The 25,626-nt window shown below is 38.6% G+C and overlaps 1 protein-coding gene across 4 annotated transcripts in view; it reads left to right on the plus strand.

Moving 5' to 3' along the window:
- Positions 1 to 6,957: 6,957 nt before the first annotated feature.
- myzap (myocardial zonula adherens protein) overlaps positions 6,958 to 25,626 on the plus strand; it is a 45,263-nt gene continuing 26,594 nt past the window's right edge. The window contains exons 1-3 of one of the 4 annotated variants that reach the window (XM_057834450.1): positions 6,958 to 7,387; positions 18,884 to 19,222; positions 21,072 to 21,152. In XM_057834450.1, coding sequence (XP_057690433.1) covers positions 19,145 to 19,222; positions 21,072 to 21,152 — 159 coding nt within the window. In that variant the 5' untranslated portion in view covers positions 6,958 to 7,387; positions 18,884 to 19,144. Of the gene's footprint in view, positions 7,388 to 7,432; positions 7,705 to 18,749; positions 19,223 to 21,071; positions 21,153 to 25,626 lie in introns of those variants that run through there. The other 3 variants (XM_057834428.1, XM_057834437.1, XM_057834444.1) reach the window with 3 other exon arrangements.

The raw sequence follows: 25,626 nt of genomic DNA on the forward strand, positions 1-25,626 counted from the left end.
CATTATTATGTGAATTAGAATCATATTTTGAGACGATTCGACCATATACAACAATTTAGCAAAGCGCAGATGACGAGAAATTAGTCTTTTAATCTGCCGGTTAGCCACGCCTACAATTATAGGGCTTTAGCGTCCCCAACAGGTGGATGACGTCAGCGGTAGACTAGGCTCATCGGTTTTACTATTCAGCCCATTGAGGGGGAATTGTTCAGAACGAGGAAAAAGAGACGAAGAGAGCTGCAAAATGTCATTGTTTCAGTCTCTCTACTCCCAATATTTTTACAGGATATTCTTTTTATCCAAGTATTTTCCCCAATAGCTATATAAATGGCTTGAGAAGGACCAGTCAGCCCGTGGAGGGGGAACTATTCACAATGAGGAAAACGCGACGAAGAGAGCGGCAAAATGTCATTGTTTCTGTCTCTTTACTTCAATATTTTTACAGGATATTCTTTTTATCCAAGTATTTTTCCCCAATAGCTATATAAATGGCTTGAGAAGGACCAGTCAGCCCGTCGAGGGGGAACTATTCACAATGAGGAAAACGCGACGAAGAGAGCGGCAAAATGTCATTGTTTCTGTCTCTTTACTTCAATATTTTTACAGGATATTCTTTTTACCCAAGTACTTTCCCCAATTGCTAAATAAATGGCATGGTCATGACAAATAACAATCTTGTGCTAAATGGAATATAAAATAATAAAAATCCATTTATTCAAGACGACATGGCAAAATTACTCCATAATGGTCAAAACAGTCGACTTTACCTTTACTGTCACACCTGCCGAACGATATTTTATGACACCTAAATCGGACATATGTCATTTCCCTTCCCCGGCTTCGGAGAATGTAAACAGACCAGAAGGAGTGACAGCTAGCCGACATGCTAACCCGAACCGAGGGATGTTTCAAAGTCTTCGAAGTGGAAAATCACACATAACTAGCCTGGATTATTTGACATGACGACCCGGTTGTCGAGTTTCTTTGCGGATCGGCAAACCGCCCGGCGGAGAGCAATTTACAGTTCGTTCCCTGGAGGAGGGTGGCTGGAATTGTTGTGTAGCTAACGTGCTAACTGCTAATGAGCGTGAGGATAGCTTTTTACATGCCTATCAATGATCAAACGTAAGTAGTCATTTATTTAAAGGAATTTTATAGTGTTTACTTTGTAATCACTGTATTCGTATTTGACATAACACAAAACAAGATGTTTACTCACTTCCTTGTAAATCCAATGGTCCCACAGTAAATATCCACGGTGAATGGGAACCTTTTGAACCTCCAAAAAGGCGCATACGCCTCTCCCGCATACAGAATGATTTTTCTGCAGCCGTTTGGCTGGCGTGATGCAAAAAATAAAAGTATTAATCCGCAAAATCAGCTGAATCCTTCGTCCTCATACACAACAGTACACTGTAGCGTGAAGAGGACGTCTTCTACCGTACACGTCACAGCGCCCTCCTCCTCAATGCGAGACCGAAGCCGGAAGTCACTCATTTTCCTGGCGCGGGATTCAAAAAACTAAATAAATATAGCGATCGCTTCCACACACATCCAAGCGGTCCATATCATTCAGGAGCATAAAATACCGCGTGTATTATGAAATAAACATGCTTTTTCGTGTCACAAGCACTTTAAAGCATGATTAATTGCGCCCTCTGCTGGATAATACTGAAACTAGTGCCCTCGCAGTTGAAAGGATTGTAAAGTGATTTTTGCTTCTAAATACGGACATGAAATCTGTTTGAAAATCTGAGAACATTGTTTTCTCCTCCTCACCCATTAGGAATTTTGGGTGAGTGCATAGGTTGCGCTCTTAGTTTTATATATTAAATATTTATTTTTCCTTGACTCATTCATGCAATTGACTGTGATTAGACGAAGCAGAGTTGCTCTAAGAACGAACAGCTTTTACATTGACCAACACTGGTAAATTAATACTTAAAACACTCAAACTTAGGAAACAAATCAATAACCTTCCCTATGGTTATGAGATCTGACAGCTTGAATGTTATTTCATAAATTAACTAATTAGTTGCCACAACAGTGACACGACATCCAATCCATTTTGACTGGGATGGTTGACAGCGATCATTGTCGTTGGCAATGAAAGATGATCATTCATTCCAAGCCTTTGCTTTTGCTTTCAATGGCAGTAAATTAACCCTTTAAGGCACTAATTATGATTTTTTTTTCTTGAATGCTTATTAAATTCATATTCAACAATTGCAGCCCACGGGACGATATTTTGCGTCCCCCATCTGACATGTATTATTGGTGTTGATCACGTATTTTGTGATCGGCAATAAAAAAATAGAAGTCTACAACGATACATAGAAAAAATAATTTCAGGATTCATTTTGAGCGAAAAACATCAATTATTTAAATAATAATAAATAAAAAATGCTAATAAAAAAGCAAAAAGTAATATGAAAAAAAAAATCTTAATGAAAATCTATCCATCCATCCATTCATTATCTACCGCTTAATCTGGGGTCAGGTGACGGGGACAGCAGCTTTAGCAGCGAAGCCCAGACTTGCCTCTCCCCAACCACTTCGACAAGATGCTCCAGCGTGTCCTAGGTCATCCCCGGGGCCTCCCGCCAGTGCGATATGCCCGGAAAACCTCTCCAGGGAGGCGTCCAGGAGGCATCCGAACCAGATGCCCAAGCTACCTCAGATGGATCCTCTCAACGCGAGGAGTAGCGGCTCGACCCTTAGTCCTTCCCGGATGACCGAGTTTCTCACTTTATCCCTAAGGGAGAGCCAGGACACCCTGCGGAGGAAACTCATTTCGGCCGCTTGTATCCGGGATCTTGTTCTTTCCGTCACGACCCACAGCTCGTGACTAAAGGTAAGGGATCGAGAGCTTTGCCCTTTGGCTCAGCTCCTTCTTCACCAGAATGGACCAGTACAGAGTCTGAATCAGAGTCTGCAGACGTTGCACTGATCGTCTGTCGATCTCTCGCTCTCTCCTTCCCTCAGTCATGAACCAGACCCAAGACACTTGAACTCCTTCACTTAGGGCAGGATCTCATCCCCGACCCGGAGAGGGCACGCCACGCTTTTCCGACTGAGGACCATGGTCCCTGATTTGGAGGAGCTGATCTTCATCCCAACCACTTCACACTCAGCTGCGAACTACTCCAGTGGGTTGAAATCACGGCTTGATGAAGCCAACAGCACCACATAATCTGCAAAAAGCATTAAAGGGCAACTGAAGACCTTTCCGGATTTTGGTGTAATTTTATGAATATAAACTTGGGACAAGTTCATCAAAACAACCATGACATTATCAACACGTAATTGTAAGGATAATTTGCGTTTTTTTAGTTTTTTTGCACTCCGTTAATGGTCCCTTCGCAAACCCGGAAGTGTGACGTAGGCAACAGAAGACTACCCACAGCTAGTATAGACCCTACCCACCGACGTCACAAAATCACGTGCTCGCTGTATGGGTCCGCCCCCTGGTCCGTCATTTTGTGTCTGTATTATCAATGGTCTCAATTGATCGAGCAATTTATAATGCATTTCATGGAAGACCCGGTGCTTTCGGATGCCGTAAACTCACTTGATGCGTTGCATAAAAGGCGTTATGTGGAAAAGCTTCAGTTTATCCATTCGCCAGATCCATATTTGATGCCTAAATCGATGTTTTTCGACCCGCTGTCTCCGTCGTATTTGCCTGACATCTGCTAGCTAGCCTGATATGTACAACTATCTTGTCCACACAAAATCAGCCTATTCTCACGAAAGTTTGAAAAACTTTAAGAGCTTGGAGGCTTATAAATACTTCGTTGCTGGTTGGGTGAAACAGGTCCTCGTCCACGAAAATTCGGCAGGAATCTATCTTGTGCTTGGAAAGGTGAGTTACGAAATTTTCAATTCAAAATCTTTTGTTATTGCGAACATCCACTGTCAAGTCTAATGTATTTCATGTCGTTTGTCAATGGAGTTAGGGCTTTTAATGTTTATACGGTTTAGCGATAGCACTCTCACTACATACATACGTGTATGTTGTCGGCGATTAGCCTAGCAATGATCTTAATTGTGGTTGTCAGCCCAAAACCCTCTAAATATATATTAAATGCATCTTACCAGATATAAAATGACTACTACATAATCTGTGGTAATTGTTTGGAGCCCAGTTTTCTCGTCGAATTGTAGCAGCCCATCTCGCTCTCTTCTCTCCGGGTCTCTCGGAATCCGGTAGAACTTCAAGTCTCTCCGTCTTCTCCGTCTATCTTCTCTGTTATTGCAACCGACCGCCACACACGCCTTCACCATTTTGATTATTAATGTTAACGAGCAGAAAAACACATCGTAAATAGGAGGAATGTACGTAGCCGTAACAGGTAAACATGATGTGTTGACGGACAATTGGGCGGCACCAGTCAGGAGGAAGGAGTTGTGACGTCACGTGGGTAGGGTCTATAGCAGCAACAACGATGTCAGTGATATTTCCACCAAAGGTAACCATTCAGGATCGCTCTTTCGTGACGCTACCGATGGCAAAGGCTCCCAGGAAAGATGAACTACAATTAATCCCTACATGTTTGAACCTGAGGCGTCAGATGACGGCGATTTACTTGACACAGCAGATGGCGTCATGACGCCAATTGAAAGCTCGACACTTCACGAACGGGAGAGTGAGTGGTAAATCCAGCATCGTGATTTTTTTTTTTAATCAGAATGCGATTACATGGTTGTATATTTTTTCCATGCTCTACACATAGCTAAAACTGGATATTAGGTAATGGGACAGCTCCTACCGATCTAAATATGATAAAGCTAGCCCAAATGTGGCTAAATGAATGCGCTACACATAGCTAAAACTGGATATTAGGTAATGGGACAGCTCCTACCGATCTAAATATGATAAAGCTAGCCCAAATGTGGCTAAATGAATGCTCACACCATTTACACATAGCTAAAACTGGATATTAGGTAATGGGACAGCTCCTACCGATCTAAATATGATAAAGCTAGCCCAAATGTGGCTAAATGAATGATATGTTATTGATATTTCAAAATAAATGACAAAACCATTTTATTTTCCAGGTGTTGCTGTAAACCGTCAAGTAATTACCCTTCCACGAGTATGCCTGTGTCATCAGGAGATCCCAGACGTGAGAGCCAAACTTGAGGAGGCTGAAGCACTGACAGGGGCATGAATTACATTAAAAAAATAAAACCATAAATTGTTAACAACATTGACACATTTTGTTGACTGTTTAATGTATTCTATTGGTATATAATATATTGTAATTATATTACATTCTGAAAAAAATATTTAATAGGCCACAATAATAAATGATACCAGATTTATGTATATCTATTTACTCTTTTCTGTAGCATGAAGTGTTCTCTATACAAAGATAATGCATTATCATTAAAATATGAAGGTAACTTGATTTTTCTTTTAAAAAATGTGTACTGTATATATGACTAGTTTATGATTTCATGTCATCAAAATTTGCTACATTTATTTCTCCTAAATCATCGTCATCTGATGTTGCAGACGGAAGAAATTCAGCATCTGGCAGGCCTCATAGGATCTCTTCAGTCGTCATCGCTGGACACCGCATCACTTCGGTCATCATATGACTCGACCCACTCTCTCTTGATTTTGGGAAACTGGGCGGCAACTGACTTGCAACGCTTTTTTCATCGTGTTGAGGGTTTCCGCCACTTAATTTTTTATGTTTGGCTTCCTGGAGAGAAAAAAAAATCACAGCAGCATGAAAATATTGGATGAATCCTAATTTTAATTTAATAATAATTTCTTGGTGATCAAATAATAATGCCCCAGTCATAGCAGCATCTATTTGATGCTATGCAATGCTAAGGCCACCAAACCCAACCCCTTTAATGCTTCGGCTGCGACTAGAAACTCTGTCCATAAAAGTTATGAACCGAATTGGTGACAAAGTCCAACTATCACTGTGCTAGGGTTGTTCCGATCATGTTTTTTTGCTCCCGATCCGATCCCGATCGTTTTAGTTTGAGTATCTGCCGATCCCGATATTTCCCGATCCCATTGCTTTTTTTGCTCCCGATTCAATTCCAATCATTCCCGATAATTTTTCCCGATCATATACATTTTGGCAATGCATTAAGAAAAAAATGAAGAAAACTCGGACGAATATATACATTCAACATACAGTACATAAGTACTGTATTTGTTTATTATGACGATAAATCCTCAAGATGGCATTTACATTATTAACATTCTTTCTGTGAGAGGGATCCACGGATAGAAAGACTTCTAATTCTTAAAGGATAAATGTGACTTTGTATATTGTGACTAAATATTGCCATCTAGTGTATTTGTTGAGCTTTCAGTAAATGATACTGCAGCCATTTAACTTCTGCCCAAATGCATGATGGGAAGTGCAACCATGACTGTGCGTAGGGGCACCAATTGATATATCTTCTCTGCGTTGGGAAAGAACATATGGTGTTAAGAAATCGATCAACTACTACCTTTCTTCCCCACATTGCCTCCCATGTTATTTTTAATTGTTGAGAGAGGTATTGTAAAGCTTTAGCCAAATAAAAAGAGGCTTCAAAGGCTGTTAAAATTTTCTCTACTCATTATACGATGCCTTCTAGCGCTATCTATAGGTAAAACTGCGTCTTTATAGATTGAACGCGACAATACGTGAGTGGGTCGTGCAGCGCATGCGTTAATTATCGCCGTTAACGCATTAATTTGATAGCCCTACTTTAAGCCAAAACTACTTTGGATGAGTGTAAGACATTTTGTCTGTAACATTAAATACAATTAGAAAACGATTTAAATAAAATATATATATATATATACTAAAAAAAGGCATGTCCGATATTTTTTTGCCGATTCCGATACTTTGAAAATGACGTGATCGATGCCGATCGATCGGGACATCTTTACTGTGAACAAATCCAACTTACTGCCGGCATTGCGGACCAAACTCTGGCACCTGTGCCAAAAATTATTTTTTTAAAATCCAAAAATAAATTAAAACAAATTATGTTAATTAATCTAATTATTACTTTTGAATAGATCTCCACTGTTGTGGCTACTGTCCCTGAAAGAGTGGATTGTATGAATAGTTTGGTCCATCCTTTGAAGAATCAATTATCTAATTCTTTTACTTGTACACTTTGAGCCACCGGCTTTTTGACAATTGGATTCATTTGATGTTGATGTAAAGATAACTTGTACTTTTGTGACCTCCGACTTTGTGACACGAATGTTGAGGAAGTAAAAAGTCACATGGCAGCGACTGTGAACACACTGTGAAAGCAGGTTAAGCTTGATTCCTCACCTGAGGCTTGTGTCGCATGTTTAGTTTTGATGTTATGAGTTTGAACTCGGAACACAAATGCAGTCGACTCAAGTAACGTATGTATCCCTTTTTTTTTTTTTTTTTTTTTTTTTAAAGTAAACATCCATCACTTAGACATGGTATGCACCATGTGAATTCAAACATTAGGCTGTTAAAAATCTCTCTGAAAGTCGTGGTCTCCTTTCAGATTTCTGAGTTCCTGTGACACATCTTAGAACAATACAGTATTGTGGAGGAGTGTCCCTCTTTTAATTGTCACCACATAGCCTTGAGTTAGCCTTATTTATTTGTGTCGAGGTGAAGGAAGGGCTAGTTAGAACGATGGTTAAAGCTAATTAGCTTCCTCTTTCTCCTTCCAAGCTTTTCAACTAAAGTGAGTGCCTTCTCTCCTTATTTTGGGTAATATTATAAATGTCTACCTAAGGATTGATATTTGAACTTGACAGAAGTCTTTTAGAAATATTTTTTCAGTATACTAAAAAAATCAAAGCAGCCTGTTATTGGTATCATCAATGCAAAGAGGTAGATATTAACAATACCCATTATTTATGGATCAAGCCATTTCACGAGACCAGGGGTGTCAAAGGGGCCGTTTACATGGTGACTCTCCGAGAATACGAACAATTTCAAATTTGCATTTGCATTTGCGTCTCCATTTGAACAATGTCGCAATTCCGCATGAAAACGATGTAGTATTCATGCCAGGCCCTAGGGGGCAGTGCAGATTTACTGGGCGACAGAGAATGATGCACTTTGACCCCACCAAGCTCCCTCAGCCTGGAAAAAAATATGCCCGCCCACTCGAAGCAATGTCATTATTATTTTGTTCAAAATGGCACAAAAATGTAAACTGTTTATTAAAACAGTAAATTAAAGCCGACATTCCGCCATATTTGCTGTTTTTAATGTTTAGTAGCACCGCTGCGCACGCCAATGTAACTATACGAGTGCTGACGTTAACAGCGCTGTCTCGCGCTGCAGGAGCCTTTAATATGCATGCCGCGGAAGCCCCCCTCAACCCCCCGCAATCGGATTCTTCCACTTTGGAGGCAGGATTCAGAATTTTTCGTCTTCGACTTCCGTCTTCACCGACACCATATGCACGCGAGGCGAGTCCGCAACTCAGTCATTGCGTCTTTGTGTCGCAGAGTCACCATGTAAACTGCCCCAAAGTTATCTTTGTCATAAGCAACATTGTAGTTTCCTTCAGAGGGCCATTACGTCTGCCAATGACATCTGCCACAGTTAATCAACCAATTGATTATCAAATGAACAGTTAATCAACTAATTTAGTATCAACTGATTTGACAACTATTTTGATAGTCGATTAATTCTTTAGAGCCTTTTCGTATATATTTCGTTCCAAAAATTAAAAAATGATTAGAAGAAGTTAATATTCTCATTTCTATTTCATTTTCTATTTATCATTATTATTCTATTTATTTCATTCATTCATTTTCCATGGCGCTTATCCTCACGAGGGTCGCAGAGGTGTTGGAGCCTATGCCGGCTAACTAGGGGCAGTAGGCGGGGTACAATGGCAGGGCACAATGGGACAAACAACCATTAATGCACACGCTCATACCTACGGACAATTTGGAGTGTTTTATCAGCCTACCACGCATGTTTTTAAAATGCGGGAGGAAACTGGAGTCCCTGGAGAAAACCCATGCAGGCGCGGGGAGAACATGCAAACTCCACACAGGACGGCCGGAGCCCGGGATTGAACCCTTGATCTCAGAACTGTGAGGCGGACGTGATAACCGCTCGTGCTGCCCTATATATTTATTATGTAAAAAACAAAAAGGATAAAAAGAGTAGATGATCTTTTTTACTATTTATTTCTCATATTTTCTAAGCAAAAAACAAAAAGGAAAATGTAAATTTCCTTTGTAATATATTTTTTGGATAAAAATGTATAATAAAAACAAAAATTAAGAAAAAAACTAAAAATTTTGATTCATGTAGAGCATGACTTTGCATTGAGAACTATAGAAATGTAATTCAAATTTCATTTCAGCGGGGGGAAAAAAAACATGAGTACCTAAAAAAAAAAAAAAAATGATGAGGCTGCCGAAACAACCTGATAGCACAGATATAAGTACGCCTGCTTCGCTGCTATTTGATGCGTTGTTTACGCCACATATCAGCGCTGCTCTATTTTGGGCCCCGCCTCTCAGCGCAAATTCATTCGAACTTGCCGTTCCACTCAAAACCACCGCCCGCCGCCACTCACTTTTGCCGAGAAGTCCCCTCCCAAATACACAATAAATGGGTTGCCGCTAAGCCCTTCAGACTTGACTGCTGCTAGTTTGACACAGTCTTTACCTTTTTAGCAGTACTTTTTTCCATTTAGTTTGGACCCAAGCAACACAAATAAAATGTTTACAAGCCAGGAACAAATTTTTTTTTCTGTAACATGGTTACAGTCAAAGCTTTTGAACACAGTATTTGTCACTTCCAACCAAAACTATTTAATGTGTATGTTAAATGCAAGTTATGTTTGTGTGACATTCAAAATCCATACTTTGTTGACCAATTGCATAAGTGTGTTTGATTGGTCACTCATTAACATTACCTTCTCAACTTTTCGTACGTGTGCTGGGAGTGGCGATAGGCTCGTCATGGTTGGAATGTGAGACGCTTGTCACCTTCGATACACACGCGCACACACAAGTACCAGTAAGAAATAATGCAGTCGTCATCAATGATTCATTGCTCATAACAGCTGCCGCACACCGTCCCTTTCAGCTGTCCTGCTAGTCTTACTTGATGCAGTCACATATGTGTTAACATCCAACATAATAGTTAACTTTTTGTGGAAGGAAAATTGAACTGAAAGACCTGGCGTCAAAATATGTGGACATTACATTTTAGGCCATGTAGGCCAAAATATTAACATTTTGTATACAAGTGTGGACTATATGACCTAAAATGTGTTGTCTACATATGTGGATGCCATGTCTCAATTACTATATAATTAGTGGTATATTATTTTTTAAATCAAAATATATAAATAATCATGTATGAATTTTACAAAGGGAATATTTACTAGTAACCCTTTATAGCACACTCATTTAACTCATTAGCTGCCACAGACAATTGCCAATCCATTTTAACTGAGAGGTCTTGCAGCGAGCCCCTGAGTCAAATTGTACTGCACATATAGTGCTGTCAATGGCACAAAAACATGATCATTCACAGCACGCCCTGTTTGTTAACAATAAAAAATAAGTGTTATGGGGGCCGTACTTCTTTGTGTTTAATTGGTTCTGGTTAACAGGTTATTAGTTTATGAATATACAGTGTATCACAAAAGTGAGTACACCCCTCGCATTTCTGCAGATATTTAAGTATATATTTTCATGGGACAACACTGACAAAATGACACAATGACCCGCCCGTCTCATCAGACCAGTGGACATGGTTCCAGTAATCCATGTGTTTTGTTGACATGTCATCAGCAAACCGTTTGCGGGCTTTCTTGTGTACCGTCTTCAGAAAAGGTATCCTCCTGGGGTGACAGCCATGCATACCGATTTGATGTAGAGTGCGGCGTATGGTCTGAGCACTAAAAGCTGAGCCCCCCACCTCTTCAATCTCTGCAACAATGCTGAGAGCACTCCTGTAACGAGTCACATGACATTTTGGAGGGAAAATGACAAGCAATACTCAATTTGGACATTTAGGGATGTACGTTTTTTCATAGGGGTGTACTCACTTTTGTTGCCAGGGCTTTAGATATTAATGGCTATATTGTGAGTTATTTTGAGGGGATAATAAATTAGCTCTATTATATAAGCTGCACACAGACTACTTTTCATTGTGTGAAAGTGTCATTTTGTCAGTGTTGTCCCATGAAAAGATATACTGTACTTAAATATCTGCAAAAATGCGAGGGGTCTACTCACTTTTGTTATACACTGTATGTATTCATAAAAAATGTGAAAATATATTAATAAACATACAATGATGATTTAATAATAAAATATAACATGTATAATTAAAATTGAGATCTGGCATCGACATATGAGTACATATGTAAATCACACTTGTATACCAAATGTCCAAGTGTGTGAATGCTTGGTCTTTATAAAGTTAGGTTTATTTAAATCAGACATGTCCAAAGTATGGCCCGGGGGCCAAATGCGGCCCGTGTTCAAATTTCATCTGGCCCCCAGCCAATGTCATAAAATCAATAACGTCTGGCCCGCACACAGACTTAATAAATTGGTCAGCAGTACTGCTACCAGCATATGAAGTAGCTTACACACTATATGCTGCTCCTCATTTACCCACTAAAAGGCAGCAGCACTCTAAGCAACATTACCCCGTGTTACCCTTTATTCCCCATTTCTAAAATGGCGACAATCAACAAAAAAAGAAAGTTGACTGTGACGGCCGACATATCAAGGATAGGTGGAAATTGGACTACAGTATTTCTTCTCTAAAATATGCAACAAGTGTGTCTGCGTCATTTGCAAAGAGACAGTCGCTGTTTTTAAAGAGTTCAATGTGAGGCGATATTACCAAACAAGACACGCTGACATGTACGACAAGATTACAGGGAAGATATGTAGCGAGAAATTGAAGCAACTTGAAGCTAGTTTAATTTTACAGCAGCAGTATTTCACAAGTGCCCGAAAGTTGAAAGAGAACGCCACAAAGGCTAGTTGCGAGATTGTTGAAATAATTAATTTAGGGCTGTCAAACGATTAAAAACTTTAATCGAGTTAATCACAGCTTAAAAATTAATTAATCGTAATTAATCGTAATTCAAACCATCTATAAAATATGCCATATTTTTCTGTAAATTATTGTTGGAACGGAAAGATAAGCCACAAGACGGATATATACATTCAACATACTGTACATAAGTACTGTATTTGTTTGTTATATACAATAAATATAATATAAGTATAAATAAATATACAATAAATCAAGATTGCATTAACATTATTAACATTCTGTTAAAGCAATCAATGGATAGAAAGACTTGTAGTTCTTAAAAGATAAATGTTAGGACAAGTTATAGAAATTTTATATTAAAACCCCTCCTAATGTTTTCGTTTTAAATAAAATTGGTAAAATTTTCAATCAAAAAATAAACTAGTAGCTCGCCATTATTGATGTCCATAATTACACAATGCTTATGGTGCTGAAACCCATAAAATCAGTCGCACCCAAGCACCAGCAGAGGGCGACAAAACACAAAAAAACACAAGTAACAAGTGGACATGACGCTGTGCTGTCATTTTAATCTGTTTGAGCGGGGCATGTGCGTTAATTGCGTCAAATATTTTAATGTGATTAATTTAAAAAATTAATTACCGCCCGTTAACGCAATCATTTTGATAGCCCTAAATTAATTTAAAAAATAATAAAGCAAATGTGACACACAGAATGGCTTGCTAAAATTTGCTTAAATATATTGTTCTACGTAAAAGATGTCAGCCAAGGTCGGCCCTCCACATTTTTACCACACCAAATCTGGCACCCTTTGCAAAAAGTTTGGACACCCCTGATTTAAATGAACAAAATAGTCACTTGCCCGATGAGGGTTAAAAGCCTCATGATTCGGGGTGTGACAAAATATCGAAATGGTGATATATCGGGATACTTTCTATCCCAAAAGGTTATTGATATGCTCCTGCAAGAATCGAGATATCATTTTAAAAAGGTGTCAATGTCTGGGGAAAAAAAAAAAAAAGGAGCCAACAAGTTGCTACTAAAATCTTCCAACATAATAGTGTCTCAGTTAACTCTAAGGCTGCCTTGACGGTACTCGACACCCAATCCATTTAGACTGGGAACGTTCGTTCATTCGAAACCAGAGCATTCACAGTCATTCTGTCAGATTTTCAGGGCATTTATAGGTCACTTGCTGTTCATTTTAGGGCATTTCGAGGTCATTTCCTGTTGAGTTTGAGTCACTGCCTATTCATTTGGGTAATTCCCAGGTCACTTCTTGTTCTGTAACTCAAAATAAACAGGAAGAGACCCATAAAATACCCCAAAATCAACAGGAAGTAACTGAATATTAACAGGTAAATGACCTTAAATGGCCCAAAATTACCTTATTGCCTGGCAATGGCTGCCACTACCGGCCATAGACATTCAATCCGTTTGAAGTGGGAATGATGGAAGCGAATGGAGAATATCTGGTAGATTTCCTCAAAATGTCGACAGTCGTTGGGCAGATTTCTCACTTTGACTTGTAAACGAACAAATTGATATGTAAACAGCGTACGGTGCTGGTTAACTTCATTCTTGTCACTTCCTCTCTGCACAAGGAAGTCAACACATCTGGGGATTTTTTTTCCCCCAAGAACATCCACTAAGGAAGTGGTGAAGGAATGTTTATTCGCTGCCACCCTCCCACTTCAAATGGATTGGACATCTACTCGTGATAAAGTCATTCTAATTCACAACAGAAACATGTTTTTCTGTTTATTAGTTGTTTTTAGAATATCCTAGAATGATTTCCCGACCAATGTATCGATAATTGTTGTATCGCCATATCGTCAGATCATCGTTATCGTGAGCTTTGTATTGCAAACCGTATCGTCTCGTGAGGTACCATGAGGTTCCCACGCCTACTCATGATAAGATCAAGGGCATAGGTTTGCAAAGGGACGGTAGGGACATAAGACTACCAACTTTTCAAGATGCTCAAATTATCCCCACCAACTTTTAAGCAGCCATATTTGCATTATATAATGACTTCAGTTATATAAGTCAATTAGATCTGTTTTCCTATATGTTGTAAGGATAGAATTGATCCAACCATTAATCCCTTTTCACTCGCTGAATGTGCCAGTCCATTTTTTCACTCAAACACACGTTTCATTGACTGATGACTCCCCCCCCACCCCCCACAGGCATTCACAGCCCGACAGAAATACAACATGCCTCCTCCCTTGCCCCCTTCGAAGACGAGGGATATTAGAAGTTTTTTTTTTTCCACTAGCAGCAGCCACTGTAAGTAATGTAAAAAGATATCAATGTTGTGGAGATGGGGAACACACCACTAATTTTGCTACTGCTACAGTGCTTCAAGTCAGTTTTACTCACTTAGATTTCTTGAAATAAAAGCTAGCTGAAAATAAGCTTAACAGACTTATTTTAAGCAAAAAGTATGTATATTTAATCTTAAAAGAAAGATTTGTTTATCAGAAATGTTGTTAATTCAAGAATATTGTTCAAAACATGATTTGAAATAAATTTTTTCTTGATTTAGGTGAAAAATGGCCAACTTTTAGATGTATGGGCTCAATACGAACAAATAGTAATACCGTGTTGGCCCGATTATAAAACAATGTTTTTTTGCATTGAAATAAGACTGAAAAAGTAGGGGTCGTCTTATATTCGCGGTCTAGACATTATACCCGTTCACGACGCTAGATGGCGCCAGATATGATTGAAGCGATGTTCTGTCATGACAGATCTAGCTACTCTCAGTTAAACCAGTTTGCATTGTTTTATTGCAATGTTTTTCCTTTTTCAGATTTGTTTCAAGACTTCAGTTACAGTTAGACTTCACTTTGATGGTTAATGCAGTTATTGCAATTTTGTTGTTTTATCACAATAGATTGGTTTATTTACATTTCAAAAACCAGAAGCCATTCATTTACAAATGTGATTACACTTTAGTTTACATATTTCAATGTTCAGATATTAAGATTTGAATGAAGCAAAATAACATGCTTTTTCTCTCAAATATATTGTTATAATCATGTTTCAGATGTACTGTAATTATTTTCTGTATGAAAATTAATTTGGTGTTCGAAAAGTCTTTTTTCAAACTTGTCTTGAAAAAAAGGGGGTCGTCTCATAATCAGGGCCGTCTCATATTCGGGCCAATACGGTATTTACAAGTGATGCACGATAATACATTTTTCAACCGATAACCGATAATTTCCTCCTCATTCCAACCGATAACTGATAATGTCAAGCCGATAATTCTATTAAAAGATTTATGTAAAATTTTAAAGTATACACAAAAGAAAATATTACTGTGCAAAAATTTAATTTATTGCTCTTTTTTTTCAACATAAAATATAAACAAATACTGTACTCAATTCCAACATCTAAATAATGACAGACTGTCTGACATTGTGTAATGGTAAACCTTTGGCAACAATTACTTACAGAGTACATACCTAAGTTGCACAAAAATGCCTTTAAAAGTAAGCCATTCCTAATATATATAACATTAATACAATGCAAAACACACCTCCTTAAAACTAGTCAGTTTTAAGTGTAAATCTATTGGAAATAAGTGAAATTATCTGCCAGCGCTTCAAGTGTATTTCTCTAAGATTTCTTGGAAGAAAAATAGCAAGCTGATAATAATCTTAACAGCCTTATTTTAAGCAATACATTATTATACTTAATCCTAAAAAAACTGGGACGAAGGAAAGATTTTGAATAATATCTGTGGCTACAGAATGTTATTGTTATTTCATTACAACAGGAATGTGCATATTTAAATTGATAAGTGTTAATAAGTGCCAATATGTTTTGATTATCTACTGTGACTGTAATTGAGCAGACAAATAAGTTAAATTAATTTGAAAAGTGATTGCTAGTGTTATATGCTTTGTTGCACACTGTGAAAATCATTAACTCAAAAGAGCGAGATGTCATGTACCCATTCTGCAGCGCTTTGTTTACATTTGCGGCACTCACGACATTCGCTTTACAGCAGCTAAACTGATACACGGCAGTACTATTTGGACTGAGTTGGAGCTCGCATCCCCGTGCGTGTTGTTTTGTGCCTGAGTTTTGTTAAGCCGAAAATAAAGGCAGCGTTACGAAGTCATCTGACCACTCGTCATTTTACATACTGAATCCATGACTGACTGGCTGACTTCGTTTTCTCCATGTTTAAATTATCATCTAACCACTGTGCCGTCATGATAAGCTTGCTTACTGGACATCACTTCTCCAAATGTCCTTGGTGAAAATGTGATTGGCATGTTTTTAATGAAGAATGGTGGTCGTATAAACTGCATTATTTTTTTATCCAGGGCTTTGGCTCTCGGGTCATTTCTGTAAAAAAAACGTGTTTCATCTTGGCGGCGGCAGCTACGTTCGTACCGGATAATCTGTCCACACTGGCCGGTTCGCTGTGGCGTATTCGGGGCCTGGCACTGCTCACACGCGGTGGGGGAACGCTCGAGAAACCGGGGTGTTCGCCGGAGGTCCTGAAGCCGGGGAACCAGGCTCGGCCCGCCTCGCCAGCGGCGGCCTGCCGGACCGGCCAGAGCGGCGGGCTCCGTCGGAAGACGGCTACTTGCCGACTATCGGTCTCCAGTTGTGCCGGTGTTTAGCCTTAGATGCCAGTTTACCACCTGCCTTGGGCTGCATTCCCAAACAACCCGACTCTGTATCGTCACAAGCCCCGTAGTTTAACTTAGTTTGTGTTTACAGTAGCTTTAGCATTCCCACTAGCAGCAGCCTCGTATTCGTTCCAAAAATCTTTGTGATGCAGTTTTAAATGGATACTGGGTTAGTGGTTTTGAATGAGGATGCTTTCTTTTTCCGCCTCGTGGAACTTCTGCGGTACATGTTTCGCAGATGGCGAGAGCATAGTCTTTTTTAGTAATAGCCGCCATAATACTCAACTACTTCTTGTCGTGTAACTCCGCCTCCTCAACCCCTCCTCCCTCAGGGGCTTCAGAGAGGGGAGGGGTTGAAGAGGCGGCGTGCTGAATTCTTTGGTTGCGCACATTTGGAGGCTAAATCAAGTATATAATTATCGGACTGCATTATCGGTTGAATTTTTTTATAATCTGGATTATCTGTGTAACGTCATAATTGCCATTATCGGCCGATAATTATCGGTGACCGATATTATCGTGTATCTTTAGTATTTACTTAAAGTGGAAGAATCTGACGCATTAATCTGTTAACTACACTTTAACACTCAAAAAAAAAAGATGGGAGAAAATTATTTGACTCGATTTAACAAAAATGATCAGATTAAGACATTATAAATTTGCAGTGTAAAGGTTAGTATAGGTCAATGCAGATTTATTTTGCATCGATCATTTAGCTTATCAATTATTTAGGTTCATATTGATGAGAAATGTAGCCCTGGCCCCCATTCACCAAATATGTTTGGTCTATTTACTGTCCCATCCCCAGCAAAAAGTGGACATGCAGGTTATGCTGTTATATTGTCCCTACCCATTTTAAGACCAAACCTACGCCCTTGGATAAGATACAGTGCCCTCCATAATTATTGGCACCCCTGAAAAAGATGTGTTTTTTAGCTTCTAATACTTTTTTTTATTATTCAAATAATATGGGACCTTAATGGAAAAAAAGAAAAAAATCCAACCTTCAATACAAGTGAACAGATTTTGATTTAAAATGTCCTGTTCTTGGTCTCATCTGACCAAAGCACACGGTCCCAGGCGTATTTTTGTGTGAGACCAAGATTGAGCTTTTTTGGCAACAAACACTCTAAGTGGGTCTGGTGTGCCACGAAAGATGTGCATGCTGAAAAGCACCTCATACCCATTGTGAAGTATGGGGGTGGGTCAGTGATGCTGTGGGGCTGTTTCGCTTCCAAAGGCCCTGGGAACCTTGTAAGGGTGCATGGCATCACGAATGCTTTGAAATACCAGGACATTTTAGATCAAAATCTGTTGCCCTCTGCCCGAAAGCTGAAGATGGGTCGTCACTGGGTCTTTTAGCAAGACAATGACCCTAAACATATGGCCAAATCTACACAGAAATGGTTCGGCAGACACAAAATCAAGCTCCTCCCATGGCCATCTCAGTCCCCAGACCTTGTTTTGTTGGCAAAAGGGGGTTGTACAAAGTATTAACACCAGGGGTGCTAATAATTGTGACACACATTATTTGATGTCAAATATTTTTTTCTTTATGTGGGATTTTTTCCCCACTGAATGAATGCATTTATATTGACGGTTGGATTTTTCTCTTTTTTTCCATTAAGGTTCCATATTATTTGAATAAAAAAAATTATTAGAAGCTAAAAAACACATCTTTTTCAGGGGTGCCAATAATTATAGACGGCACTGTAGATCTAATTTTTAAGTAAACAATGTTTCTCAATGATTAATCGACCACCAAAATTGTTATTGACCCATTTGATTACACATTAGCAGTCAATTATTCGATTCATTGTGGCAGGCCTAGTCATGGGTACTAGATATTATTTTTGTCAGTCACAAATTGTGTGAAAAAAAAAAAAAAGGATAGGATGAGCACTTTTTTCTCTTTTTCTATAGTCTCCTATTTTTAATGTTTAGGATCATTTAAAAAATGTAAATACGGAGAAAACGATAACACAGGTTACATAATCCATTTCTTGCTTTCTTGTCTTCTTGATTGGGAACCTGACTGTTTTCGTTACATTGCATTGTCTGCGATGCTGTCAAGGTTCTTTCTTGTGACTTGAGCCTAGAGGAGCTGTCACCTGTCCCAGGCCGAGTGGGAGGAGGCCCAGGAGCGGCCCGCCCTCTGCGAGTCCTTCTTTCAGGGCATTCTCACGCAGGTGAAATGTGGTTCGACAGGTCGGATGGGAGCTCAGACAGAAAGAAAGTCAGGTGGATGGGTCTGCGCTTCGGCGGGAATCCAACAATGACCCGGCCGTGCGGCTGCTGAGCCTGAGCGGAGAGACTGGACGAGAGAGGAATTTCCCTATGGTGCCTCTGAGAGTTGGAGCTCGACTCAGGAAGGAGCAGTGAAAGGAAGAGCGGGAGGAGGGTCGACTCAACAGAGGGGGGAGGTGGGGCGCTCTGTTGTGGAGCCGTGGAGTGGACACAAGCGAAGACATGCTTCACTACGGCCCTGGACGAACATTTTCCAGCACCACTACCACCACTGCGGACTCTCTGAATGACACGAGCGAGGTAAGACGAGTGTAAGGTGGACGTCTACTCTCTCCAAAGCTCCTTTCATATTCTTCTTCTCTTGTGTCCACTTGTCAAACAAGGCTATGTTTTCACTCCTCCCTCCTGTCTTAAGTTGAATGCTTTTCTTGACAATGTGCTTGAAACAGGATGTGGATAAGAGAGGAAGGTGAGGCCAAAGTGCTGCAGGCCATGTCCAATCCATTCTGACTGGGAGGTCTGACAGCAATCTTTCACTGCCAACCTCTCTCAGTCTAAATGGATTGGACGTGTAGCGCTGTCAATGGCACTGAAAGATGAGCAATATGTTTCATTCATAAAAATACATATAAAAAAACAATCATAAAAAAAATATATATTTGTAATTAAAACCCAGTAGCATGATGTCCACATGATTCATGTTTTGGGTCATGTATGCCACGTTTGTATACCCAAAAAGTTTATTTGATTTTTTTTTTTTTTTTTTTTAAATTACCAAACCGACCCTTTCAGGGTTAAACTTACACCAGTGAGGACTAAAAAACAAAAACTTGCAGGGACAAGTCATTAAAAAAAAAAAAAAAAATTGGAGTTTTAATGAAACTACTATAAAAATGACATTCATTTTATGAGTACTATTTATCAGTACTAATACCATTATTCATACTCTGCAAAGTACTTTTTTCATACCTCCATATGATATCTAAAATTGTACCGTATTTTTCGGACTATAAGTCACAGTTATTTTTCATAGTGTGCGACTTATACTCTGAAGCGACTTATATGTGAAATTATTAACACATTATTATATAATTTCACATGTTATTTTGGTGTTTTAGAGTGAAACTGATAGTTTGGTAAACTTGTTAGCATATTTTTATGCTATAGTTATCTGAATAACTCTTAATAGCTATGTTACGTTAACACACCGGCCACGTTCGCATTTCTGTTGTTCATGCATCATGTAACATTATCATACTGTACACTTATTCAACATGTTGTTCTCTATTATATTTTTATTTTAAATTGCCTTTCAAGTTGTCATATCTGTTCTATGTGTTGGATTTTATCAAGTAAATGTCCCCCAAAAATGCTACTTATCCATGTGTTTTTCCACTTCATTGCGCATTTTTGGGCTGGTGCGACTTATACTCAGGTGGGACTTATAGTCCGGAAAATACGGTATGTCGATAGTGGATACACTGTACATTAAAGGACGGGATAAGATCACATTTCCATAGAATGTCATATTTGATTAAAAAAATATGTATTTTCAATCAAATATTATTTTCATAAAATTATCATTAAATTGTAATTCATTTCACAATGTACATTTAAGAAAAATACTTTTCTACCGTGCGCAAAGGAATATATATAATAAAAAGTATACATTAATATGTGCTCAATATACATTTATTCATTATTATTCAATAAATGGCAATATTAATTTATTTTGAACAACAAACATTTACAGATGTATTACGTACAAATTTTGCTTAAAATAAATAAAAAATAAATATATTTCATTTACATTGTTTTTTATCACTTAATTAATATAGGGTTCTCATAATTATTCAAATTAAGTGTATTTTGTTTATCCTGTTATTCAAACAATAACTTGGCAAAATTTTTGAAGTCACTGTCTTAGTTGTGCATTGTAATGATTGGACCAGAGTTAAAAAATGGAAGTAGAAATATTACACTCTCCTTTATAAAACTCATATTTGTGTAAAATCCACCAAATGAATGAGAAATGGCATCTCTCATATCATATTTTTTAACATTTCTAACTGTCACGCAAAGCTGAAAAGAATATAACTGTTATAAATCACTCAACAAAAATGTTTTTTTGGGGGGGTGGGCTCCTCAGAGAGCATTCAGGCGCCTAAGGTTGACTCTTCATACGGGAGATGATGCCACCAAAGCCCACAATCCAGCTCATTCAGATAAGGTAAGACATGTTTTCTCACTTTTCATTTTTTTTAATGCATGGCTGAAATTCCACACTCAGACACAGTGCATCCTGCCTTGACTGAAAAGATTTTTTCAGAAACACCCTCAAGATGTCTGCACTGTGTTACACAATCATGACTGAAGGGCGTGTACAATAGTGCATACATGTGTTTCACATTCTACCAGAGCACAATGCAACCTCTATTGTACATCTGACATACTGCACTAAGTGGGCCTGAAGTAGGTATCGCCTACACTATTTGAATTTACTTTTATTTGTGGAGCTGAGTAAAACCTTGTGAGCTATTCCTCTGAAACTATACACTTGAAAAATGCATAAAGACCTTTTTTTTTTTTTTTTAAATTATTTTTACTAGCTATTGAAAACAGGAAAAAAAAAAAAAAAAAAAAATCCTATTAGAATTTTATAAATCTTAATTTTAAATCTTAATGGGAAAGACAATACCATCATAATGTGCATTCAAGCAGAAAGAATCTTAATAAATTGGGGGAAAAAATACATTTTTCTGATGTATAATACTGGAGAAAAAATTTAGACGTTTTATCAATGACTGTACTATTTTAGCAAATCAAATAATGAGTTTTCCAGATTGCCCGCCCTTCCTCTTCATGCCAGTGATACTTATTTCTACACGTACCTGTGCTTGAGTACTTGGTTTCTTTGTGATCAAACATTATTTTCTCCATTATCAGAGGTCTAAGAAATTTGTCATTCACATACTGAAATATTTTGAGCAACCGTGTTTCAAATGACGGTCATTCACACAAAAAGTTTTCTTGCCTTTTATCTCCAACAACTAGAGGAGCACTCTGAGTAAGCAGACTACCGCCTAAGCAGCCGAATTCAAAGTGTCGTCATATTTTTTAACTTTGACCCTTTCTCTTATCATATCACCTACCCTGCAAATTTGAGTAAAATATGTTAATCTGCTATCAGGTTATCTCGGGATTCCTTGTCTGACTTCTGTCACTTTTAACCTCATCAATCCGAAATTTAATCACTTCTTCTATTTCATATCACAAACATATCCTACAAGTTCAACAATAATCCTTTTTTTTTGTTCTTAAGTTATCTTGAACACAACATACAGACAGATGCTGTATATGGAATCAAACACATAACCGCCACTTTCCGTAGGGTTCACCCAGTAGAGGATTTTAAAAGGCCAATGATGACACGTTTGCCTTTCATGGCCTTAGCAATCACATTTTATTTTTTTACGACCAATGGCAAATGCGCTGTGCATTGCATTTGTATAAATACAGTACAGTTTTTTTGTAAGCATAATGTAAGCTGTCAAACTTCAAAATTCACAGCCTGTAGTACGCTAACACTTAAAACACTGATCTAAGTAACCATAGGAATACCGTGCGCCTATTTCGATGAGATGTAGCTCACAATTTGATAACTTGAGGAAAACTGGTATGACTCCGCCTGGGTTATGGAATTCATCAGTTGATATTTGTGAAAATGTCAAAAGCTGCTCAAAAACAAGCCCGTTTATGGTAGTTTTTCTGATGTTTTTTCAATACTTAAGATGGGTCTGCTATAAAACCACATATTCACACGACCTTAGGACGAGAACCTTGAAGTCAAAGTTTCTGAGGTGAGAGTTTATCTGTACAACACTTAAAAACAAATACATCCCACTTCAAAACGGAACAGCTGGCATATAAGTAAACTGCAAGTGCATTGTGTAAGTGCCTTAACACTTGCACTACAAGAATTTAACTCACTGGCAGTGATAGAGGAACCACATCTGCTTTTAAAATGAACTGTGTTCACATTGACCACACAGTAACTGTGGGATATTACCACTGAGTCACAACTCACAACACTGAAACTAAAGAAATAAATCATTAACCTTCCTAATGTTGTAACTGATTTAATGTTATTTCCTACGGTATAGATAGACGTCCACATATAGTGACAAATTAATTTATATTCTGAGCAAAAGAATAAACAAAGCCACATGCTGCTCTGGAGAAGCAAGTTTCAGTCTAATATTGTCAATGGCAGTGAAAGAATTAAAAGTTTGTCTCAAAATCTAAATGCAAACAAGTGAGGGCTTTTCGCGAGCATACTTTTTTAAAGCACGCACATGTTAATTGCTAAAGCGACGATGGGAACTGTATACAAGCAAATGCAAATGACGACATTGTGTACACGCTGCAGGCATGACCAGGTTTTGGGAGTATTTGCTGTGGGTGACGCCGCCCCGACTGCCTTTGTTTGGCTTTAGAGTGACGAATGCGACGTAATGTTGTCGCGTCCTCATGTTGTGAGTCTGCTCGGCACCCCAATGGAGACGTGGTTGCGTTTTGTGAGACCTTTGACCCTGTGGGACTCTGGTCTTCAGCTCGTTTGCGCGCACACTCTGATAATGCGTGGTTATCTGTGAGTTCCTTCTGGAGGGTGTGGTGAGTGTTGGAATAGATGACGTGTAGTCAGCACAGCGACAGGCGAGGAACACGTTTTCTGCCTATGATGATGTGTACGAAGGCCGCGCTACGATTGCCTTCGGACACATTAGTCAGACTTCATGTCTTGTGTGACTTCAACTCATCAAAGCTTGCAGTATTTGTTAGAAACAAACACACAAACACGGCATTGTGAATAAAAGGATAATCTCTGCAGTGTAAAAATATTTGTTTTATCATTAATATCTGGATGCATTTTTCTTTTCCTTAATACATTGCGGAGATATTGGATCGGGGATCAGTATCGGCTAGTGCTGTCAAACGATTAAAAAATTTAATCTAGTTAATCATATGTCAACTGTGTGATTAATCATGATTAATCACATTTCCCTTGGGAAAAATAAAGTTGCTCTTCAGGAAAAAAAAAATCTAGGAAAATACTATAATTGACTTAAAATTTGTTGTAAGATGAAATGTATGACGTGTGAATGAAATAATACTTAAACAAATAGAGTTTTAAAATTTTATTTAACAACTCAGCTCGTATAAAATAATAAATAAAATAAATTGTATGATACAGCAAAGAGCTTTAACAGATTAAAGTGCCTCAGACTAACAATGTGGCTCAAGTATCGTTTGGCATATTACCCAAAATTAACTGCCAAATTAAAGAGCAGACAAGCACAATACAGTAACAATAGCTAGTGTTTCAAAAAAATTGTAAACAACTTGTCTGTTAAATTGAACATTTCACGCAAAAAAATGCTGCATTTGCAGTTTTACACTTAAATGGCCTGAAAGCAGTGTGAGATAAAATTTTTTTTAAAAATTGTCAATTTTCACACACTTAACTGAAAAACATTACACTAAACTGTGTGTAAAGGTGTTTAGAAACACTGCTTAAGTTAGCCAGTCATACCTATTTTTGTAACCAATTGCTCAGGCAAACTAGCTTGTTGACATTTTCAGATAACAGAGCAGACCTTTTCTTTTGAACACTGTGCCCTGTCAAAGAAAACAGTCTCTCGCAAGCAACGGTTGTGGCAGGTGTGACCAGATACTTTTCTTTGCATGGGCCAGCTTACTGTGGGCACCACAGTGCGCAGACCACCACTGTAGTGGACATGAGTCCAGGCTGGCACTGCCTTGTACCTTTTTAGTGGTTTGTCGTTGTTGTTTGTTGTCATTGGATTTTCAACGCCCTCGTCTTCGACTATGTTAATGGGTCTACACTCTACAGTCCTTGTCTACCCATGTAGCGATAGCAGTAGTCAACCTACTTGTTGTCTTTTGTTGACAAGTCCGAGTCCGCACTCTGCCAGTGTAGCTTGATGACTGCGGCTTGTTTCCCGCAGTGTTAGTGTCATTGCTAACACTAGCTGTGCCCGAAGGTGGTACTTTAGGCTGGTTGAGCTTCGATCGAATGACAGTTCATTACATCAGTATGTACACACAACTTTGGTTTTATCCAGATTTCCATTAGGCAGCTTTTTAAAACGGAATTTGGGCATCATCCTCACTCATCGACGCTGGCAGCATTATGTCCTGCATTGCCACGCGGAGAATGTAAACATCAGCGTGTGGGACTACGGGAGGCAGTTGTGGCCAAAATTAGTGTGAGCGGTAAATTGCGTTATTTTTTTTGAATGCGTTAATATTTCCAGATTAATCATGGTCGTTAACGCATTATTGTTGACATTAAAATCAGGTGACTTGAATTCGGGTCGAAAATATATGATCTTGACATCCATAGTAGCTCTTTTCAAACCAGTAATTAGATTTAAATTACATCCACATGTCCAAGTCACTGAGTAGGTTACTGTATTGCTCAATTTCAGCAAGAAGACCACTCATTAGTAATACATATAAAGTAGGGGCGAGACTAACTCATTGGCTGCCATTGACAGAGATGGACGTCTAATCCATTTGAAGTGGGAGGATGAATTGGATGTCTATCATTTCAATTCACAGGAAACAATGAAAAGAGCCACATGATTGGACATCTGCCATTGTCGATGGCAGTGAAAGAG

The sequence above is a fragment of the Corythoichthys intestinalis genome, chromosome 1 (genome assembly GCF_030265065.1).
Source record: "Corythoichthys intestinalis isolate RoL2023-P3 chromosome 1, ASM3026506v1, whole genome shotgun sequence".
In the NCBI taxonomy this organism is placed as follows: Eukaryota; Metazoa; Chordata; class Actinopteri; order Syngnathiformes; family Syngnathidae; genus Corythoichthys; species Corythoichthys intestinalis.